Consider the following 20,775-nt stretch of genomic DNA (forward strand, 5'->3'; position numbering starts at 1 on the left):
GCTTAGAGTCCCCACTTGGAGCCTTTTCATTCCTCCCCTCAAGACTGCTTAGAGTCCCTCATGCCTCCTGGTCCCTCCTGCATGGAAGTTCTTCCTGTGGAACTTCTACCCCTGGAAGGGGAACCAATGAGTCTCTCAGTGCCCAGAGCTATGTGAAGCTCTGCAGAAAGAGAAAACTCTGAGCACCTGCCATAGTGGAAGGTGTCCTTGCCCACAGGGCAGGGGGTAAAGTGGGATGAGCTCTAAACCAGGCTGGTTTTCCAAACCAGGCTGGGGTTTTCTGGAAATTGGTTTGGAGATGGAGGGGCTCTGCAGGGAGCTGCAACACCTTGTCAAGCCCAACCAGGCTCCCAGGAGCAAGTGCCCACCACCCTAGCCCTTCCCTGTGTCCCTCTCCTATCCCTCCATGGGATCTCCCTCACCAAACTGGCAAACAAAGCCAGGAAGGCAGTAAGAAACACACCTGAGCTCCTCTTGGCTCCTGGACACCCACCATGAGGCTGAGAGGCTGTTTGCTCATTCCCAACCTGGCCAATAAATGATTTATTCAGAGTGTTTGTGGTGCTTTTGTTTCTCACCCTGGTGCTGTTACTCTCTGAGTAGTTAGAGAAGTGGAGCAGCACATGAAGACTAACTCAGACCAAAATGTTTATTTTCCAAACAGTTTGGGACAGCCACGGATGCAGCTGGAGAGAGGCAGCAAGGGGAAGGAGCAAGGGCTTGGTGACGCTGGTGGTGTCCAGGAACCTGGATAAGGGAGAACCTGGCCAAACAAACTGGGTCTGGCAGAGCCAGTTCTCATGTGGTGTGGGAAAACTGGGCATTAATCAGCTCCAGCAGGTGACCAATGGTTTCTAGAGAGTCTTGCTGGGGCAGCTGCTTGGCCAGGTCGAAGGCTTTCATCCCCACCTCCCGGGCCTGGAATGGGACAGAAGAAACGCCCAGGAATGGTCAGGAATCTGGATTTTCTCATGGGATAGTTAAATACCTGCTGAGGCTCAGCCTGGAGCAGATCCAGGCTCTCTTTCCGAGGTGACCTGTACAAGCTGCTTTACAGGAGAGCCTAAAGCTGCCAGCAGATCCCATATTTAGGATCCAGTGGTGCAGACAGAAGATTACTGACCCCAGCCCCCCGTGCTGGACATCACCTCCTGTCTAACACAGCTCCTCTGAACAGTCCCAAAGCCATGAAAAAAACCAGCTGTACTGACTCTGAACTAAATCCTTCATTTCTCTTGATAAGGAACAAAATAATTTTCCTTGGTAGCTCTTCCAAGGGATTAGACATTCTCACAATTATAAAGCTTTGTCTTTTTTCTTTTTCAAACAAATTCAAATTTGCTTGTGTCTCCCAAACACTCCTAAGTTGTGGCCTTCCCTAATACAATGAAGAGACCATTAATATTTCAATACAGTATTTTTCAACACCTTGCATTTTCACTCCTCAAAGTCCAGGCTGAAGAAACTCAGGGTTTTGAGCTCTGATCCCAAACACAAGGGCATGATTTCCAGATGGTATCTGCTCAGCACTTCCTCAAAATCAGTTCTTGGTAAAGCACAGAAATTACTAGTCACCTGAATTTTTAAGCCATAAAGACACAGGGATGCAGATTCCGAACTGGAATTACAGACCCCAATAGACTGAACCTTGAACTCAGGGGAGTCTGGCTCAAGGATAGGTCTGTGACCCCCAGGTCTTGCTCTGTGTAACCCTTGAGCTCAGATCTAAAGGCACCTACACTGCCAAGATAGTCCAGATAAAGGAAGAACCCAGAAAATGTGGATAACTGCAGGATCCACTGGCCTGGCAGAGACCAAAACACATCCCCCAGGACTGTCAGCCTTTACAGAGTGCAGGTCACAGAATCATGGAATAGTTTGGCTAGCAGGGGACTTTAAAGCTGATCTCAGATCCCATGGCAGGGACATCTTCTACAAGACCAGGCTGCTCCAAGCCCTGTCCCACCTGGCTTTGGACACTTCCAAGGATACAGGGGCAGCCACAGGTTCTCTGGGCACCCTGTGCCAGGGCCTGCCCACCCTCACAGGGAAGGATTTCCTCCCAATATCCCACCTAAGCCCTTGGTTTGAGCACTACGAGGCACTTTGCTCTTGGTCACCAGCGCTGTGCGCTCAGGACAGGTGCTGGGGAACAAGAGGACCAGGAAACAGCATGATCCCCAGAGCAGCTGGCCAGTTCTCCTGAACCCTTTCAGACACAACCTACCTTGGCTAAATCCAGGCCCAGGTAGTGGATCATGGCCAGGGAGTGCAGGACTCGGGCTGTTTCCCCAGGGTGCTGCAGGGGTCCCTGCTCCCGCAGCTCCAGCACCGCGCTCAGCATCCGCGCTCCCCTCTCGCGCTGCGCTTCGGCTGCACAGAGACACAAATGGTCCTGATGGGGGTTTTGTGGAAAGGGAATAGATTCAAAACTGCCCAAGTGGCTCTTCTAGACAGCAAAGCGTTTCTAGTACAAACATCAGCATGGTCTGAGGGTGGGCAGGCCCTGGCACAGGGTGCCCAGAGCAGCTGGGGCTGCCCCTGGATCCCTGGAAGTGTCCAAGGCCAGGCTGCAGAGGGCTTGGAGAAACCTGGGATGGTGGAAGGCGTCCCTGCCCATGGCAGGGGGTGGGATTAGGTGAACTTCAAGGTTCTTCCCATCCAAACCAGTCTGGGTGTCTACGATCCCAGCTTCATGCAAATTCCATGCCCATGAACAGGGCTCCTTTCATCCAGTCTGTGCTTGTGTTGATCAGCCTTCAGGCAGGATGTGGAGTCACAACAGCTACAGGAAAAGAACTGTTTTTCTACTCCTGTCACACCAAAGATGGTGTCCTGTAGCTCTGCTTTAGCTTTCGTCCTACTCTGGGAACTCCTGATGGGGGTAGTGCCAGGAAATGGGATTTTGAGAAATGTTTCTCTTTAAACCACAGAATCCCAGACTGCTTTGGTTTAGAAGGGATCTTAAAGACCATCTCATTCCAATCCCTGGCCATGGGCAGGGACACTTTCCACTAGACCAGGTTGCTCCAAACCCTGTGCAACCTGATCTTGAACATTTCATAGAGAGAAATTTTTATTCCCCTTTCCTGACAATGTCCTTATTAGCACAGATGGTAGAAAGGAGCCAAGCCCCAGAGTCTGGTCTGGTTTCAGGGGCACACTGATGCTTTCTGCACCTTTATGTGCCAGTGAGAGACTCCCCAGCCTTTCTCCCAAGAGTGCTCTCCTGATTAATACATCCAATTATTACAGGCTAGTCCATCATGTCCTGCTGCTCCAGGAGGGAGCTGTACCCCCACCTAAGTGAGCTGAGATGTCACATCCATTATTAAAGGGAGACCAAGGAGCTGCAGAGAAATGAGAATGTTCAACTATCAAATTGCACCAGGGGAGGTTTACTTGCAATATTAGAAGACATTTTTTCATGAAAGGCATGTAAAGCATTGGAACGGGCTGCCTGGGGAGATGGTGGAGTCCCCATGCCTGGAAGTGTTCAGGAAGCATGTGGATGTGGCATTTGGGATGTGGGTTAGTGGTGAACAGGACAGTGCTGGAGGAATGGCTGGACTTGATTTTAAAGGTCCTTTCTAACTCAAATGATTCCACGAGGCCATGAATCAAATTTTGCTTTGCTCCAGTCAGTGCCAAGGGAGCTGTGAAACGGAGAAGGCAAAGCTGGGATTCCATGGAACACCCTCATTCCTGAGGAACTGGCATTGCCATTAAATCCAGCCTCTGGAAACACCATGCCAACATGATCTTTAGGGTGCAGGGACTCTCTAACCCCCCTTCCCAAAGGTTTTGGAGCAATAGCAGCTCTTACACATCCCGTCCTTGAAGCTTTCCTCCTCCTCGGAGAACGGCGACGCCTCTGCCCGCGCCTGGAGCGCTCGCTCGTGCTGGTGGAGGGAGCTCAGCAGCCAGGCGTGCCACAGGCTGCTCACCTGGCAGGAAGCATGGGAATTATTTCACTCCTGTGAATCCCTGGTATTCACTTGTTCTCCAAACAATGTCCCTGCACGGCCCGTCCCCTGCGGGTCACTGAGCTGGGCTGGATGTTCCCAGAGGGATCGCAGCGCTCCTCTCCCACACAGCCCCAGCTGGGATCCTTCCCTTCTCCAGCTGATTTTCACCCAACTTCAACAAATCTAACCAAAATCTTCATCAAAAGCTAGTTGAGTTGAAATTTGGGATAGGAATTTGCAGCTCCCAGCACCTTATTTCCACAAAAATTGACTTAAACAAATAAATGTTCATTTTTTTCAGTCATTAAATCAATTAGGTAATTATTACTTTCCTTGCTTGATCAATCCATTCTGAAAATCTTTTATCAGTGTGACTTTTTACTGATTCCCAGTGTAAATTTTAGGTGGCTTGTTTGTATCCCACTCTTCCCTGGATTTAGGAACTCCACAGAGACCCTCTGTACTGGTGGGACTCTAACCCCTGGCACAGGAAATTTGGTAGCAAAGCTGTTTTTTAACAAGGTTTGGCTACCCAAACTGAAGAATTTTGAACTGATTACAGGAATAATTAAGAATTTTGAACTGATTACAGGACTAATATCTCATGGTTTTAACTCAGATAATTATTTATGTACAAAAAGGGTTTCTGGGACTGATCCTAAAAGGCAGCACTGACATTTGATATGGTCATCATCCCATTGAAAGGAAATGGAAAAAACACCGGAAAGAGCATCAAAAAAAGCTGAGAAAAACTCAGAGGATGAGTTTTGGTTCTACCAACCTCAGTATAGAGTGAGTTTGCTGCATCCATTTTATTCTGGTGGAAGAAAATATTGGCCATGTGGAAATACCCTCCAGAGACCTCAACAGAATTTAGTCCAAACTCAGCAGTTGCCAGGTAAACCTGAAATCAATATTAAATAAAAAATAAGCCCCAGAAGGTTCATGTTCATGTCAAACCTGGGAAGTTTTTCATTGTGGATTAATATTGCAAATGCTGGGGTTTTTTTATGTGTAAATTATGCCTGACAGTGATTGGAAAATGTGGTACTTAAAAGCTGGTTTTTGGGGGATTATGTAAAGGAATGATGGGCTAAAATCTCTACTTGGGGGTTATCCATAGGAATGAGGCACTAACAAGCTGTATTTTGGGGGTTATCCATAGGAATAAAGTATAAAACCTCTATATTTTGTGGTTATCCATGGGAATGAGGTACTAAAGAATTGTATTTTGGGGGTTATCCATAGGATCCATAGGAATATACCCAGTTCACTGAGTTTATCCATAGGAACCTACTAAAGTGCTGTATTTTGGGCTTGATCCATGGGAATGCAACATCCCAAATCCCCCCTGGCTGGGGCAGAGGCACCTCTTGGTTCATTCTCTAAAGTGCAGGGCAGGTTTCCAACCTGTCCCCCTGTCCCTGTGCCCCCTGTCCATCTGTCCCACCTCTCCCAGAGCCCATCCTGCTGCTTTCCCAGCCCCCAGAGGAGCAGTGGGAAGGCAGTGCAGCATTCCAGCTATTCTGAGCTGCTGTGTGACTCTCAGCAGATCCCAGACACGCAGCCAAGGTCCAGGCAGGTCCTGAACTTGCTAAGAGCTAAAAACTTCTTACCTGGTGCCCTTGCAGGCACCACATTTAGGCAATTAAAAAAAAAAAAAAGGAGGGGAGGAGGATTTTGGAAGTCTCCAAAGAGTTTTGGGAGATTCCTTTGTGGGATTCTCAAATGCCCCAAGGGCTTCTAGACCAAGCAGAGACACTGTTGTGTGTTATAATAGAAAGGGTCTAACTCTTCTCCCTTTATGTCATCATTTACACCCACACAAAGCCACTATCAAATTCCACAGGAGTGGGAATACATCACTCAGCACTGGATCACTGGATAAATTTAGTCTACATGGGACAGAAATAGGAGGTGGAGAAGTTCATCTGGCTTTGGAGGATCAAATGACAGGCAAAGAATCCACAGGAACACAGGTGGCAATGACCAATTCCAAAGAGTTTTCAAGGCTGAAGAGGTGGAATTGGAGAAAATATCATTGAACCAGATACTGAAATAGGGAAATCAGGCATTAATTAAATAATGGGTGACAGAGCTGGGAAAGTATTGAGGGAAATAACAGCCAAAATTTAAATTATCTGTGGAATAAAGGAAACTCCATCAGCTTGGGGCAGGAATGTCTGGGCATCTCTGCACTGAAATTAAGCTGATGGAGAAATTTATAGGGAGAAGCCATAAAGACAAAGAATGTGAGGAACATATGAGGAGTGTCTGAGGGAGGTTCAGCCTGGAGAAAAGGAGGCTCAGGGGGGCCCTTCTGGCTCTGCACAACTCCTGACAGGAGGGGACAGCTGGGAGGGGTCGGGCTCTGCTCCCAGGGAACAGGGACAGGAGGAGAGGGAACGGCTTCAGGCTAAGCCAGGGAAGGTTTAGGTTGGATATTGGGAAAAATCCTTCATGGGAAGGGTGCTCAAGTATTGGAGCAGGCTGCACAGGGCAGTGGTGAAATCACCATCCCTGGAGGTGTTCAAAAAACATGTGGATGTGGCACCTGGGGGCATGGCTTAGTGGTGGAGCTGCCAGGGCTGGGGGAACAGTTGGGCTTGATGATCATGGAGGGATTTTCCAGCCTTGGTGACTCCATGATTCTCTGTCACTTCACAGCAATAGGGATTGCTGGCAAAGCACATCTTTAGCTCACACATGGATCCACAGGTGTCTCAGATCTATCCAGTTTGGGTGTCTGTGATGTGAACCCTCTCAAGATCCCAAATCTGCCTGTTGGCATTTCCATATTGATCTGGGAGGAGAGAAGGAATTAAAATGGAAGCATTCCTTGTTCCTGTGTTCCAAGGGACTTACATCATTGGCCAGGTGATACAAAGCCTGGTCCAGGTTTCCTGCAGCAATAGAGAAAAGCCCCAGCCCACGGTGTAACTTAGACTGAAGAGCAGCACTGCAGTCTGGGCTTTGGAGGACAATCCACTGGGCTTGGGAGAGATATTTGGCTGCCTGTCGGGGACGGCCAGCACCTGGAAGGACATGGAGGGATAATCAGGGAAATAAGGAAGAAAAGGAGCATTTTTTAATCTGGAAAGTCAGAGAATACTATTGGCTGTCCTGGGGTAGCTTGATATGGAGATGTGTTTTGGGGATTCCCCACTTCTTTCCCAAGTGCTTCTGAGTTACCCAGGTGTCTAAAGGCTCATTTACAGACAGGTGAATGTGTAGAGAGCTCCAAAAGGAGCCAGAAACCACAGAATTCCAGACTGATTTGGACTGAAGGGGACCTTCAAGCTCATCTAGTTCCAGTCCCTGCCATGGACAGGGACACTCTCTATCCCAGGTTGCTCCAAGCCCCATCCAACCTGGCCTTGGACACTTCCAGGGACCCAGGGGCAGCCACAGCTTCTCTGGGGAACCTGAGACAGGAACTGCCCACCCTCACAGGGAAGGATTTCTTCCCAATATCCCATCCCAATATCTGCCCTGTGGCAGTGAGTGGGAAGCCATTCCTGTCCTGGCACTCCAGCCCCTAGTCCCAATTCCCTCTCCAGCTCTCCTGGAGCTCCTTTAGGCCCTGGAAGGGGCTCTGAGCTCTCCCTGGAGCCTCCTCTGCTGCAGCCCCAGCTCTCCCAGCCTGGCTCCATGGCAGAGGATACCCTGCACACAACCTCCCTGGAACACGTGGCCTAAGCAGGTTCACTGCAGGCAGGCACTGATGTCTCACCTTGTCACACTGGAATTACTCACAGGGCTTTTTCTCCCTGCTCTCACCACAGGCAGCCCCGCTGTGCCAGCAGAGCATTGTGTGAGCTCTTGGAATGGCAGTGATTTACAGGCAGAGCAGCTCCCATGCCCTTATTTGCCATGTTTTCCAAAGCAAACAATGAGAAAAAGCTCTGTTTGGGCACAGCAAGGTTTGTGAATGAACCAGGAGTTCTGTGGGTGCAATGGCCTCTGAAATGTTTGCTGAGATAAGAGCACAGCTAAGCACCCTCTGGAATTTAATGCTTTGGAGAGTCATCCGAGGGCATGGGGATAAAGAATAGACTTTCATACAGCTTCTCCTGTGGGAATTGGTGGAGAAAACATTTCATTTGATCTCATTGATCTCCTGAGCGCTGAGGGATTCCTTTCCCCGAGCCGCAGGAAAGGGGCGTGAGGGGGGCGTGTGGGGGGCGGCTCACAGCTCCGCGGTGCCCTTGAGGCACGGCCGGGCCCACAACTGCTCCTCTCCAGATACACGGCAAAGGAAAGCCGAAACCTGAGCCGGGAGGCCTTGCCCTTGCCAGCATTCCCGTGCCGACAATGCTCACCCGTGGAGGCCTCGGCCAGGAGCAGATAGATGGGCAGGAGCTGCAGGGAGGCCGGCCCGGAGAGGCGGGAGCTGAAGCGCAGCGCCTGCAGGGCGGCGGGAATGGCCTCCAGCGGCTTCCCTGCCCACAGGAACCCCTGGGCCGTGCTCAGCGCCACGGAGATCAGCGACTCCTGCGGGGAAACACAGCAGGGCACCGTCAGGAACAACGGGGAGAAAGGAATCGCAGAACCCCACCATGGTTTGGGTGGGAGAGACCTAAAGCCCATCTCACTGCATCCCCTGCCAGGGGACGCTTTTCACTAGGCCAGGTGTGTCACTGACATATTTTATGAAAAATCCTTTTGCCAGGATCTTCTCTCCTGAGAAGCTGAGAAGCTTCAGCTTCTCCACATTTTGCTGCTTTGGAATGTGATTTGGATAATTGTTCACCCAGCTTGTGAATTGTTTTTACTTGATGACCAATGACAGCCACCTGTGTCGAGGCTGTGAGCAGACACAAGATTTTATCATTCCTTTCTTTTCCTTTCAAGCCTTCTGATGAAATCCTTTCTTCTATTCTTTTAGTAGAGTTTTAATATAGCATTTTAATACAATATATACCATAAAATAATAAATCAGCCTTCTGAAACATGGAGTCAAGATTCTCATCTCTTCCCTCGTCCTGGGACCCCTGCAAGCACCACCACACAGGTGGTTACAGATGCACAGGCTCTTTTTAAAATTAGGTTTTCAAACTATAAAGCAGCAATTGTAATGTAGTTTGTGGCTGTAATTAATAGGCAGACATTAAAGCTGTCATATTAGAATGTATTAGAGTCTGGCTCCATTCCTGCTCTGAGCAGGAACAGCTTTGGTCATGTGGTGTCTTCCTGGATGAAGAATCCTTTACGCCTCCTGACAAGGTCTCATAAGGCTGCAGCAATAAAAGCTGTGAAGCACAGAAAATGATCATCACAAGACCAGAAAGGAGATTAGAGCCAGGGGCTCTGGTGTGACTCAGAGCCAGCCAAGCCCCGTGGTGCCAGCATGGCACAGCTCCAGCTGCTGGAGACACGGCCAGGGAGCGAGGGAGAGCTCCTAACAGGGAACTGCAGCTTCATCCCACCCTCTCCTGGCTGCTCCTGGACTGGGATTTGGTGTGCAGAGTCTGAAAACTGGTCAAAATCATAATGTATTGTTCTTCCTGGCTCTCCTGGACTGGGATTTGGTGTGCAGAGTCTGAAAACTGGTCAGAATCAGAAGGTATTACACTCAGCAAATCCATCCCCTGCTGGGGTTGGTGGTGCAGCAGCTCCTGCAGTGTTTGGGTTTGTCAGAATCCAAAACTTATCCTGTACTTATCCATATATAGCTGCTCCCTGCCTTTGCTGCTCCTACCAGTCCACACCATTTGGCCTCTCCAACGTTAGCAGCAGCTGATGCAATCCCCAGCTCCACAAACAGATCTCCATCCCAATTCCTGCTCCCTGCCAGGAGCTGTGCATACTGTGCCCTTACAGGGATGCCAAGGAAAAAGCACTAGGATCCTTGTAGGGTGACAGAATTCCAGAAAGGTTTGGGTTGGGAGGGGCCTTAAAGCTCATCTTTCCCACCCCCTGTCATTGGAAGGGACACATTCCACTGGACCAGGTTGCTCAGAGCCCCATCCAGCCACTACTAACACTTCTCCATCAGCTTTTCCTAGCAGTGGTGCAGCAGGAAAGCTGCCTGGGAATCAGTGGTGCTGCTGGAGAGCACAGAACTGCTGGTTCTACCCTGGTTTTCTCAGTGAGACACTGAGGAAACACCAGTTCACCCCTTTATCAGCCTCTGCCTCCAGCTGGGGCAGAGCTGGGCAGAGGCACCAGGCTCAGAGCTCCTGGAGGCCAGGCTTGGGCATTCTGCTGAGCTTGAACTGCTTGGAGTGAGGCAGAGTTGTGCCGTGGGTGAAGGAGCAGCTCCAGGAAAGAGCTCCAGGACAGCCTGGGAGTGTTTCCTGGAGATCCTGGCTGAGGTAAAGAGACACCTTTGGGGATAAATGAGATCACCAAAGAACACAGCCCAGAGCAACAGCCCCAGCTCCAGTGAGGAGAGCCAAGAGCCAGAAAACACAGTGCCCATTCCTGAGCTACCAGAACATGGACAGGGGAAAGGCTGCTTCTCCAGAGAAGCTGTGGCATCCCTGGAAGTGTCCAAGGTCAGGTGGGACAGGGCTTGGAGCAACCTGGGATAGTGGAAGGTGTCCCTGTCCTTGGCAAGGGCTGGAATGAAATGGACTTTAAGGGCTCTTCCACGCCAAACCAGTTTGGGATTCTGTGAAACACAAACTGTGTCTGGGGAGCAGGTGGTGCCCAGGAGAAAACCAGCACATGCTTGGGGCAGCAGCAGGAAAAGCTGGTATTTCTCAGGCTGCTTTTTCTGTCTGTGCCAGTCTGGTGCAACCAGTGCAGGCCCCAGTGCGTGGGCATGGCCCAGATTGGCATCTGGGAGGTGCTGGAGATTGGGATCTTTCTTTTTTTACTCCTTGTCAATGCTATCATCGCTGCTTCCCATGGCCTGAAACATCTGCAGCGAGGACAAAGCTGGGGGTTGGACTCTGGCACAGCTTCCAGGAGGAGAAGGAAGAGCAGGAGGCAAGAGGAGCCCTGGAGCAGTGAATATTTCCACCCACAGTTCCAAGCCTTGGAGCAAAGCTCCCTTTGGCCCTGAAGAGCCCCGGGGGGATGGTTCCCTTTGGCCCTGCCCTGGTTTCCCCCTCGCCCCTGGCCCTGCCACTTTGGGCTCTCTCCATGTGTGTTGCAATTTGAGGTTTCTCTGAAGATGCCCCCACACAGTTTTTGGGGTTTGAGGGGGCTGAGGACCCCAGCTCTGCTCCAGGTGGGAGCGGGGGGTTGGGAACACTCTCAGGGCTCAGTGCCACATCCTTTATTCACTCTCAGGCACCAAAATCTATGGTGTGGCTGAAGAAATGAGGATTTCAGGAAGAGGGAAGGCTCCAGTGAGCTGGAGCTGAACCTGCAGCAGAGCAGTGCTGGATCTTTTCCCATGCCCAGGAGCTGCGGGGAGCTGACATCACGCAGGCAGGTGAGGCTCTTCTCCAAACAGAAACTTGGAGTTCTGTTGGTTTGGAGGTGCTGTCTGCAGGCACCCCCCTGGCTATGTTGACAGAAGCAGATTTCTATCAACAAAGCTTTGGAGCACAGACAAGGAATGAAACTCATAAAACCTCCTGGCTCCCAGCTCCCTGCTCCTTGAACCACAGGGCATTTGGATGTGCCCAGGTTTCCCTGTGTCCTGACTGAGGCTGGAGCTCTGTGTTTGCTAAACAAACACGGGGCAGGAGTGGGTGAAGTACAGCAGAAATGTTCAAAAAGCAGCAAACCCAAGGCAGGCTTTGGGCAGGTTTTCTTCTCTAGTTATCATGAGTCTGCAGAGCTTTTCCTTTGACTCCAAAGGCCTTTTTTGCACAGAATCCCAGACTGGTTTGGTTGAAGGAAGCCTAAGGCTCAGCTCATTCTGCCCCCTGCCATAGGTAGGGACACCTTCCACTGTCCCAGGCTGCTCCAAGCCCTGTCCCACCTGGCCTTGGGCACTCCCAGGGATCCGGGGGCAGCCCCAGCTGCTCTGGGCACCCTGTGCCAGGGCCTGCCCACCCTCACAGGGAGGAACTTTATAAGCATTTTTTGTTGGATCTGGAATAGGAATGTGATGCACTAAATAATCTCTCCCTCTCCCAACACCTCTGAGCCAGCCCAGGCCCAACTTGGCTGCTCCAAATCCTGCTGGACACAAAGGACTTTTCCCTCTTGCTGGGAAAGCCAGCAGGTAACTGAGGGATTTCCATTGCCTCCCTCCTTTCTTTGGAGAGAAGGAAAGCCAAGTGTCCCAGCACTGCCCATTCTCAAAATCTATTTTATTTAAATAGGCTGGAGACAAAGGTCAAAGAACAGATGATGCTGTGGGTTGTTTAGGAGCTTATAAAAATCTCCACTTCAAGAAAACCCCAGTCTTCTCTCCCTGCCTTGCCCATGGAGCCATTCCCAGCTCCACACTGCTGTTTGCTAACCCAGTGTGAACCCCAATCAAGAGTGACTTTCTCTACACCAGCCTTCCTGCTGTCTTTCCCTTCACCTAATTAAACCAGCAGATTAACTTCCAGCTAATGAAGGAGCACTTCCCTCAGCTGGCAGCCACGTGGCCTGCTGGAATGTATGGGGATAATTTTAGTTGCAATAAAGTCAGTGATGTAATCAGTGTCAACATCAGTGTTCAATAGCAGGGGAGTTGCTTGGAACAGCTTCAAGCACTTCTGGATGCAGAATCCTGCCACACCCCCATGGCACCCATTTTAACCTTCCTTGCAGGTTTTATAAAGATCAACTTAAACAGAACCTGGAGTTAAGGAAGTTTTGCATTTTCCCTTTGGGACACACTGGCCTGACACACCTTCTGTGGACTTTGCTCAACAGTCTCCCCTGGAATTTTCAGCCAGACAGGAGTTTCCAAACCAGCCTGTGATGTCATTGCCCAGTTCCTGTAAAACCAAAAGGAATCTGCTGCCTGAAGCCTGTCACAAGCTCTCACCAAGCAGGACTTGTGCCTTTGGACTTCATCTTTCTGGAAGCTCCCAGGAAAGGTGACAGCAATGAGCTGGGCCAGAAACACCTTGGAAATAATAATTCATGTAAAATTCAAAAGATTAGGGATGCTCTCCTCAGTGGCACCACTGGATTGTTCCAAACCACTGTGTGCTGCCCTATTCTCTCTCTGGGAGCTCTTTTAGAGGGAAAATTCATTTCCACAGGGAGGATTTTTCAGGAGCAGAAGCACCTGGGTAGGTTATTTAGGCAACAGTGGAGAACAGCAGCTCCTGCACTCCATAAACAGAAACAGAAGGAGCTGCAAACCACTGGGGCTGGAGAGGAGCTGCACATCTGCATGTCCCTGAGGCCTGGTAGAGAAAAAAGGCTGCACTTAGTGGGAAAGGGTGTTCCAAGCTGGCTAGGAAAACAAAGGGAGGAGACTTGGCTTCTTTGCCCCTCTGCTCCCATCAAACAATCTGGAAGATGCAAATCTCAGCTGGATCCCACACTAGCCTGGGTGATGGACCAACCCCCTGGAAAGGTGGGAAATCCAGGATTGCTGATGCCCCAGGAAGCTCAGGACATGAAGTAAACACTGTGGAAAAGGCTGGAGGCTCAGGAATTACTGTATTTGCAGAGACCCTCATGGCAGGGAGGACTAATGAATCTGACTCCATGTTCTCAGAAGGCTAATTTATTATTTGATGATACTATATTATATTAAAGAATACTAAACTATATTAAAGAATGCAGAAAGGATACTTACAGAATGCTAAAAGATAACAATGAAAACTCCTGACTCTTTTCAGAGTCCTGACACAGCCTGGGCCTGATTGGCCAAAGAGTGAAAACAACTCCCAGCAGAATGCAATGGAACAATCACCTGTGGGTGAACAATCTCCAAACACATTCCACATGAGCACAGCACAGGAGAAGCAAATGAGATCAGAATTGTTTTCCTTTTTCTCTGAGGCTTCTCAGCTTCCCAGGGGAAAAATCCTGGGCGAAGGGATTTTTCCAGAGCATGTGAATGCCACAGGGAATGACAGAGAGGATGCTGCCACTCCTCTTATTTTTGAAGTTTTGTTCAAGAAAACAACCCTCAAACCTTTGCAGCCAAGTCCCAAATCAACCAAGGAGGTGCCATCCTCTTTCTTGGGCGCATCCAGAGGGAGCAATTCTAAGGGGGTGGATCCTGTGAAGGCAAAAGCCTTGCTTGGTTTTAGGCAAGAAACTCCTTTCTGTTTTATAGGGATTGGGCAGTGACAGCCAAGGCTGCTTTGGAGACTCCAGGGTGGCTGAAAATTCCAGGTGAGCCCAGTCTGCCCCTGGTGTGTCCCACCATGGACAGCCAGGGTAGGGAGAGGAGCTGGGGTTCCTTCCCTGGAAGCACTTTGGAGTTGTGCTTGTTCCTCCTGCACCCACCTGCTTCCTCAGCAGCTGCTCCTTGCCCTGTTTTCTGTCCTTTTCAGAATGGAAGCAGGACTGGGGCTGAAGGACTGGGAGGAGCAGGTGGCAGATATGGCTGTGGATGCTGTTCCAATCAGTTTTCTGGTGGGAGACATCACTGGCAAAAGAGGGGAGAAGGACACTGGCATTTGCTGGGATTTTATGTAAGGGAAGATTATTCCCTGCTGTCTTTCAGGATTTCTCCACAACAATTACCCAGAGCCCCTGGGCTGCCTACAGGGTACCCGACAATGATATTCCCAAATGGCTGCATTTCACAGCACCCTCCTGCCCCATCCCCACAGCTCTCTGTGCTAAAATCCTTATTTACATCACTGCCTGAACTCCTGATACAGCTGAGTTTGAACAAATCCAACACTGGAAAAACAAAAACCACAAACCAACCCAGCCCAGGTCACTCTGGGAACGGGGAATGTTCTGGAACTCGGTGACTGCTCTGAGGGTGTGTGAGGGATGTTTGTGACTCTCCAGAGCTCCCTGAGCTCTGCTCCCTGCCTGGTGCAGGAGCTGCTGGGAGGCAGCAGGAGCACTCCAGGTGAGTGTGCCTGCTCCAGCTCCTGCTGCCCTGCTGGCTGAGCTCCAGCCTGGGCTCCCTCCAGGCTCCCTGCCTGCTGGGCTTTGTCCCACATCTCATCCCTGTGTCTGTGTGCACTGAGCCTCATCCCAGGGATGATCCCTGCCTCCTGGTTGTGTCCCAGACCACAACTCAGGCTTTGTCCCCTTCTCTCTGCCCCTGTTCTGGGCCTGTTCCTGCCTCCTACGTTTCATCCCGGGTTTTCTCCACGTGTCCCAAGCCACATCCTGTGGCTGGTTCCTGCTTCCTGGGCCTCACCCTGGCCCTTCTTCCCATGCCCTGCGCCTCACCCTAGCCCTCGTGTCCTGAGCCTTTTGTGCCTCTCGTCCTGCCCCGAGTCTGTTCCTGCCTCCTCCTTCCTGGGTTCATCCTGAATTCTCATCCCAGGCTTTCTGCCTGTGCCTCAGCCCACCCCGGAGCCAATCCCTGCCTCCTGCTGCCCTGTTCCTGTCCCCCGGGCCTCCCCCCGGGCTCTCTCACCAGTAGTAGGTGAGGCGGCAGCCGGGGCAGCGCAGCGGCGCCGCTCGGGCCCCGCACAGCTCGCAGCGCGGCGTCCCCGCCATGCCCGGCCCTGAACCCTCGACGCGTCCCCGGTTGCCGGGGCGACACTTCCGGTGAGGCGGTAGCCGTCACTTCCGGCCGGCGCTAACGGGCGTTCTGTTGCCGAGACAACACTTCCGGTGCGGGGAAGGCGACACACGTGATTTCCGGCGGGCCGTGCGGGCCGGTCCCGGTCATGGCGGCGGCGGCGGCGAAGGAGGAGGAGAAGGACAAGGACAAGGACGATGACGACGACAACGACGCGAACGCGGCGGCGACCGAGGGCCGGGTGCGGGCTTGGGCTGCGGCGCAGGCGGCGCGCGGGCGGCGCGTGGCGCTGGTGACGTCGGGCGGGACGCAGGTGCCGCTGGAGGCGCGCGCCGTGCGCTTCCTGGAGAACTTCAGCAGCGGCCGGCGCGGGGCGGCCTCGGCCGAGCGGCTGGTGCGGGCGGGCTACGGCGTGTGCTTCCTGCACCGCGCCCGCTCCGCCTTCCCCTGGGCCCGCGCCCTGCCGCCGCACGGGCCCGCGCTGCTCGACGCGCTCCGCCTCACCCCGGGGCCGCCGCCCGGCGTGGCCGCCGCTCCCGCCGCGCTGCCCGCGCTGCTGCCCGCGCTCCGCGAGTACCAGCACGCCACCGAGACGGGAGCGCTGCTCGCCATCGAGTTCACCGGGCTCGCGGAGTACCTGGCGCTGCTGCAAGCCGCCGCCCGAGCCCTGGCGCCGCTCGGTACGGCCGTGAGGGCACGGGGGGAACGGAGGGAACAGGGAGTGAGGGACGGGGCGGCCACCGGCTCGTGGGGCACACGGCAGGAGAGGATGGAGGTGTGAGGGAACAGGGTGGTTCTGTGCCAAGGTTCGGGGTGAGGAAGGATGAGGCTCTCGTGGGGGACCCAGTGTGAGGGGACAGGGTGGTCCTGTGGCAAAGTTCTGGGTGAGAGAGGATGGAGTCCCCCGGGGGTGTGAGGGGACAGGGTGATCCTGTGCGAAGGGTCGGGATGAGGAAGGATGAGGCTCTCGTGGGGGTCTCAGTGTGAGGGAACAGGGTGGTCCTGTGCCAAAGTTCTGGGTGAGAGAGGATGAGGTTCCCGTGGGGGTCTCCAGCATGAGGGGACAGACGGAGCAGGAACGATGGGATGTGATGGGAGGAGGGTGGAGGGGTCCCCAGCATGGGGTAGGTGACAGAACTCCCTCACGGTGGGCCCAGCTATGAGGTGATCCCGGCAGCTGTGGGGCTCTGGTGTGAGGGGACGAGGAGGTCCCCTTGCTTGGAGGGCTCCTGCACCCCGCCATGAGGGTCTGGGCTGTCCCTGGGCTGTTGGGGTTTGGCAGGAGGGGACAGGACAGAGCCTGTCAGTGCTGCCCTGCTCGGGATTGTGCTGGGGGATCCCCCCACCTGGTGTGAGTGGTGGCAGCTCAGCTGGCTCTGGGGTGGCAGGGCCAGGCCGTGCAGCAGGGGACAGCAGCCGTGTTCCCACAGGCTCCAGTGCCATGTTCTACCTGGCAGCTGCCGTGTCAGATTTCTACATCCCCGTCTCCGAGATGCCGCAGCACAAGATCCAGTCCTCGGAGGGGCCCCTGCAGGTGAGGCCCCCCTGGGCACGGCCCCCTGGGCCACCCCCCTCAGCCATCCCCTCCTTGCTTCCAGAGTCCTTCTCCTGAGAGCTGGCTGTGGATAAAACCTGGAGAAGCTGTGTTGTGAGAGGGTGAGATCCCACAGGGACAGAACCCTCTGGAAATCCTGAAGTTGCATTGTTTTATCTTGCACTGAGGGGCCCAGATAAGAGGGCAGGCCAGGATCAGTCCTGCTCTCCTTTGATCCAGGTTTATTTTTAGGCTGGGATGAAGGGGCGAGGGGTCCCATGGGTTATCTGCAGGGAGGTCAGTGCTTCAACACGTCTGCAGTGGTGGTGTGGCACATGAAGAGGGCCCCCTGAGGTGCCTCCTGCCTTTCTGGCTTTGTCCTTTAAAGCTGCCCGTGCTTCCATGGAGATGAGGAGAGGGTGGGTCTCAAGAGAGCTGAAGTGCTCCAAGAATAGCTCCTGGAGTACTTGAGTTCTGCCTTTTGTCTGGAGAGAGGCTTCGGAGAAGGGCCTGGAGTGCTAGGACTAGGGGGGAGTGGTTTCAAACTGACAGAATGGATTTAGATGGGATATTGGGAAGGAATTGTTCCCTGTGAGGGTGGGCAGGCCCTGGCACAGGTGCCCAGAGCAGCTGGGGCTGCCCCTGGATCCCTGGCAGTGTCCAAGGCCAGTCTGGAGAGGGCTTGGAGCACCTGGGACAGTGGAAGGTGTCCCTGCCATGGCAGGGGTGGAATGGGATGGGATTTAAGGTCCCTCCCAACCCCAAACCATTCCGTGACTGGGATCCATCTTGCTTGTATGCATGACAGAACAACACTGCAGTGCTGAGGTCCCTCTCAGAGCAGGTGTCTCTGTAATTCTTAATATAACAAATATCAAATTTATTTCATGAATTACTTTCTAAGAAGTTGCTGGGCTTCATTCTTTAACGTTAGCATTGGAAAGATGAGACCTGGCCTGATTCCCAGTGGTGGATCCAGAGGTTGGGAAGCTGGAGAAGTCTCCTGTTTTTCTCCATGCTTAGCACTTTTATGAGGTGAAAAGAGGATAAACTACCCGAATTTTGGAGAGGTCAAAACTCAGATTTGTGCAGTTAAAATGCTTTTTTAAATCTTCTCTCCTCACGTTTACATTCCCCCAGTGTGGGTAGCTCTGGGAATGCAGGGTTCCTGTGGCCTGGCCTCAGAACCCCCTGACTGTGAGCACCACATGGGTCATTTAATTTCAATTTAGTGTCATTTGAACCTTGTTTGGTGAGAGCTGCCTTGAAAAACTTCCTGGTACAAATGGAATATGAAACAAAGCTGGAACTTCCTCCTTTCCCATCCTGTCTCATATTAAAACTCCCTGTAATGTTTTTATTGATTTTTTTTTTCTTTTTATCATTTCCCACTGCAGATCACAATGAAGATGGTGCCAAAAATGCTGTCACCCCTGGTCAGAGACTGGGCCCCCGAGGCCTTTGTGATTTCCTTCAAACTGGAGACAGATGCCCAGATCCTGCTGGATAAATCTCGGCAGGCTCTGGAGAAATACCGGCACCAGGTGGTGGTGGCCAACATCCTGGAGTCCCGGAGAACCTCTGTCATCATTGTCACCAGGGACTCACAGACTCCCTTATCCCTGTCTGATGAGGAGATAGCCCAAGGCATGGAAATAGAGGAGAAGATTGTGAGTTACCTGCAGGGCCAGCACACGGCCTTTATAGAGAGGAAAGGCTGAGGAGGAAAATCTGGGAGGAAAGGAGGGAGTGGTGCTGCAGAGGGAGTGGGGCTGGAGCCTGTGCAGGTGAATAAAGCAATCCCCACGGAACACAAGGAGGGACGTCCAACGCTCTGTCACTTTCATACAGCTTGGCCACAGCTGCTGTGGCTCTGTAAAAGAGAAATACATGGAAGTGAAACCATTCGAAGGAGGAAAGAAGCTTGTTTCTGTCCCGTGGGCTGGGAGAGCTGGGAGGATGAGAAATGGTGAAGTCTCTGTATATAAAGAATTTCTTGAATCTCCCTCTTTGAATTTTCTTTCAGAATGGCAGGAGGAAGGAATGGGGCTTCTCAGGAAAGATGTGCTGGTTTTGTGACTGGAGTGGGGAATCTCTGGTGTTGAAAGTAGATGGTGAAACCAGGGTAGCAAAAAGGAAAATGAGGTGACAGCAGCTTTGGGGAAGCATCTCTTGTGCCAGGAGAGATCCTGGGAGAGATCCTATGTTCCTGCATTTCAGGTGCTCCAGCAGTGTCCCTAAAGCATCTGCTTCAAAGGTTTTCCCTCCATCCCAGGTATCTGAAGGTTGCTTTGCTTCATATTCCATTGACACCAAAAAGTTTTCCAAGGCAGTGTTTGGGCAGCTCTCACCAAACAAGGCTCAGGTGTCACTGCAGAGCTTGGTAAACAAAGGCAAGGCCTCATTTGGCATAGACCACAGAGGATGGCCAAGGTTGGAGAGGGGGAGTGGGCACTGGGGGGGCTGGTGTCCTGGGAAGGGAATGGAGCTGGGGTAGGAAGGGGCTGGAGCACCAGGAGCAGCTGAGGGAGCTGGGAAGGGGCTCAGGAGAGCCCTTGTGGCTCTGCACAACTCCTGACAGGAGGGGACAGCCAGGGGGGGTCAGGCTGTGCCACAGGGAACAGGGACAGGAGGAGAGGGAATGGCCTCAGGCTGGGCCATGGCAGGCTCAGGGTTGGATATTGGGAACATTGTTCATGGAAAGGTGTTCAGGTGTTGGCACAGGCTGGCAGGATGGTGGTGGAGTCCCCATCCCTGGAAGTGTTCAGAACCAAGTGTGGCACCTGTAGGGCAAACATGGCACTGCTGGGGGAATGGTTGGACTCAATGATCTTGGAGGGCTTTTCTGTGATTCTCTGACAGCAGAAGGGCTGGCAGGGATTGCCCCTGGAAGAGGAAGCTTCCTCTTGGCTGTGTGGGTTTAGAACTGGAATGTTCCTGGTTTTATCTGAACCTTCTTTGAACCAACCAAGGCTCAAGTTACCAATATCAAAGTGTGTGTTCCTCATTCCTGCAAGAAACTTAACAGCAGCTACTGTGTCCACTGTATGTCTGCTCAGGGGCAGAGACAAAATTTGTCCTCTGTCCTCTAAATAAATTCACTGGGATCCTGGAAAGGACATCAGCACATGGGAATGCTGGAAACACTTCCTGAGGTGAGGCTGTGCTCTGGGTAAAACCATGGAGTGTTCAGGAGGCAGCAGTGATTTTGTAATAACACCAGTCCTCTGAAAGTGAGAGGTGCTCAGCAAACAAGGAAAATAAAGCCAGAAGAGCAAGGAAAGAGCACGAGGATGGGATCAGTGGATGCCATCAGTGATTGGAGAAGTCCAGGTTGGTCAGGAGGGGAGAGATCCAGCTGGAAACTGAGTCAGGAGAAGGAAGGCACAACTTACCTGTGGCCAGGACTGATAAAGAAGGTGAATAAGCTCCAAGAATTGCCTGTCTTCATCTCCCAGTAGGTAACTGGTGGGAATGTCGAGTCTGGGGTTTCTCTTGTTGGTTTGGAGCCTCTGCAGACAGCATGGATGGCCCAGCAGGGGTGAGAATATAAAATCTTGACCAAGTTGCGCCTGCCCTTGCTGTGCCCGCTCCCGGCCGCCAGGGGGCGTCACTGAGCGGGGAGGGGGCGTGACAAGGCGTGGCCTCGTCAATCGCACGTGACACGCTGGGGGCGTGGCCTCACCCGGCCCGTTCAGGACAATGCTGCTGGGGGCGTGGCCTGTTGCCATGGCGCCGCGGGCCCGTCCCGCCGC

General features: G+C 52.5%; 2 protein-coding genes across 2 annotated transcripts; one reads left to right on the forward strand and one right to left on the reverse strand.

The window, feature by feature from the left end:
- Positions 1 to 635: 635 nt before the first annotated feature.
- Positions 636 to 15,513, reverse strand: ZMYND12 (zinc finger MYND-type containing 12). Its single transcript, XM_059866952.1, has 8 exons — positions 15,379 to 15,513; positions 14,280 to 14,421; positions 8,291 to 8,462; positions 6,834 to 7,003; positions 4,750 to 4,872; positions 3,827 to 3,947; positions 2,228 to 2,373; positions 636 to 918 (listed from the first exon to the last, which is right to left on the reverse strand). The coding sequence occupies exons 1-8, from the start codon at positions 15,459 to 15,461 to the stop codon at positions 799 to 801; spliced, it is 1,077 nt and encodes a 358-aa protein (XP_059722935.1). The 5' UTR covers positions 15,462 to 15,513; the 3' UTR covers positions 636 to 798.
- Positions 15,514 to 15,564: 51 nt separating this feature from the next.
- PPCS (phosphopantothenoylcysteine synthetase) lies at positions 15,565 to 19,025 on the forward strand. Its single transcript, XM_059866953.1, has 3 exons — positions 15,565 to 16,166; positions 16,917 to 17,020; positions 18,418 to 19,025. The coding sequence occupies exons 1-3, from the start codon at positions 15,635 to 15,637 to the stop codon at positions 18,739 to 18,741; spliced, it is 960 nt and encodes a 319-aa protein (XP_059722936.1). The 5' UTR covers positions 15,565 to 15,634; the 3' UTR covers positions 18,742 to 19,025.
- The last annotated feature ends 1,750 nt before the right edge of the window (positions 19,026 to 20,775 follow it).

This window comes from Haemorhous mexicanus, chromosome 23, assembly GCF_027477595.1.
Source record: "Haemorhous mexicanus isolate bHaeMex1 chromosome 23, bHaeMex1.pri, whole genome shotgun sequence".
Taxonomy (NCBI): Eukaryota; Metazoa; Chordata; class Aves; order Passeriformes; family Fringillidae; genus Haemorhous; species Haemorhous mexicanus.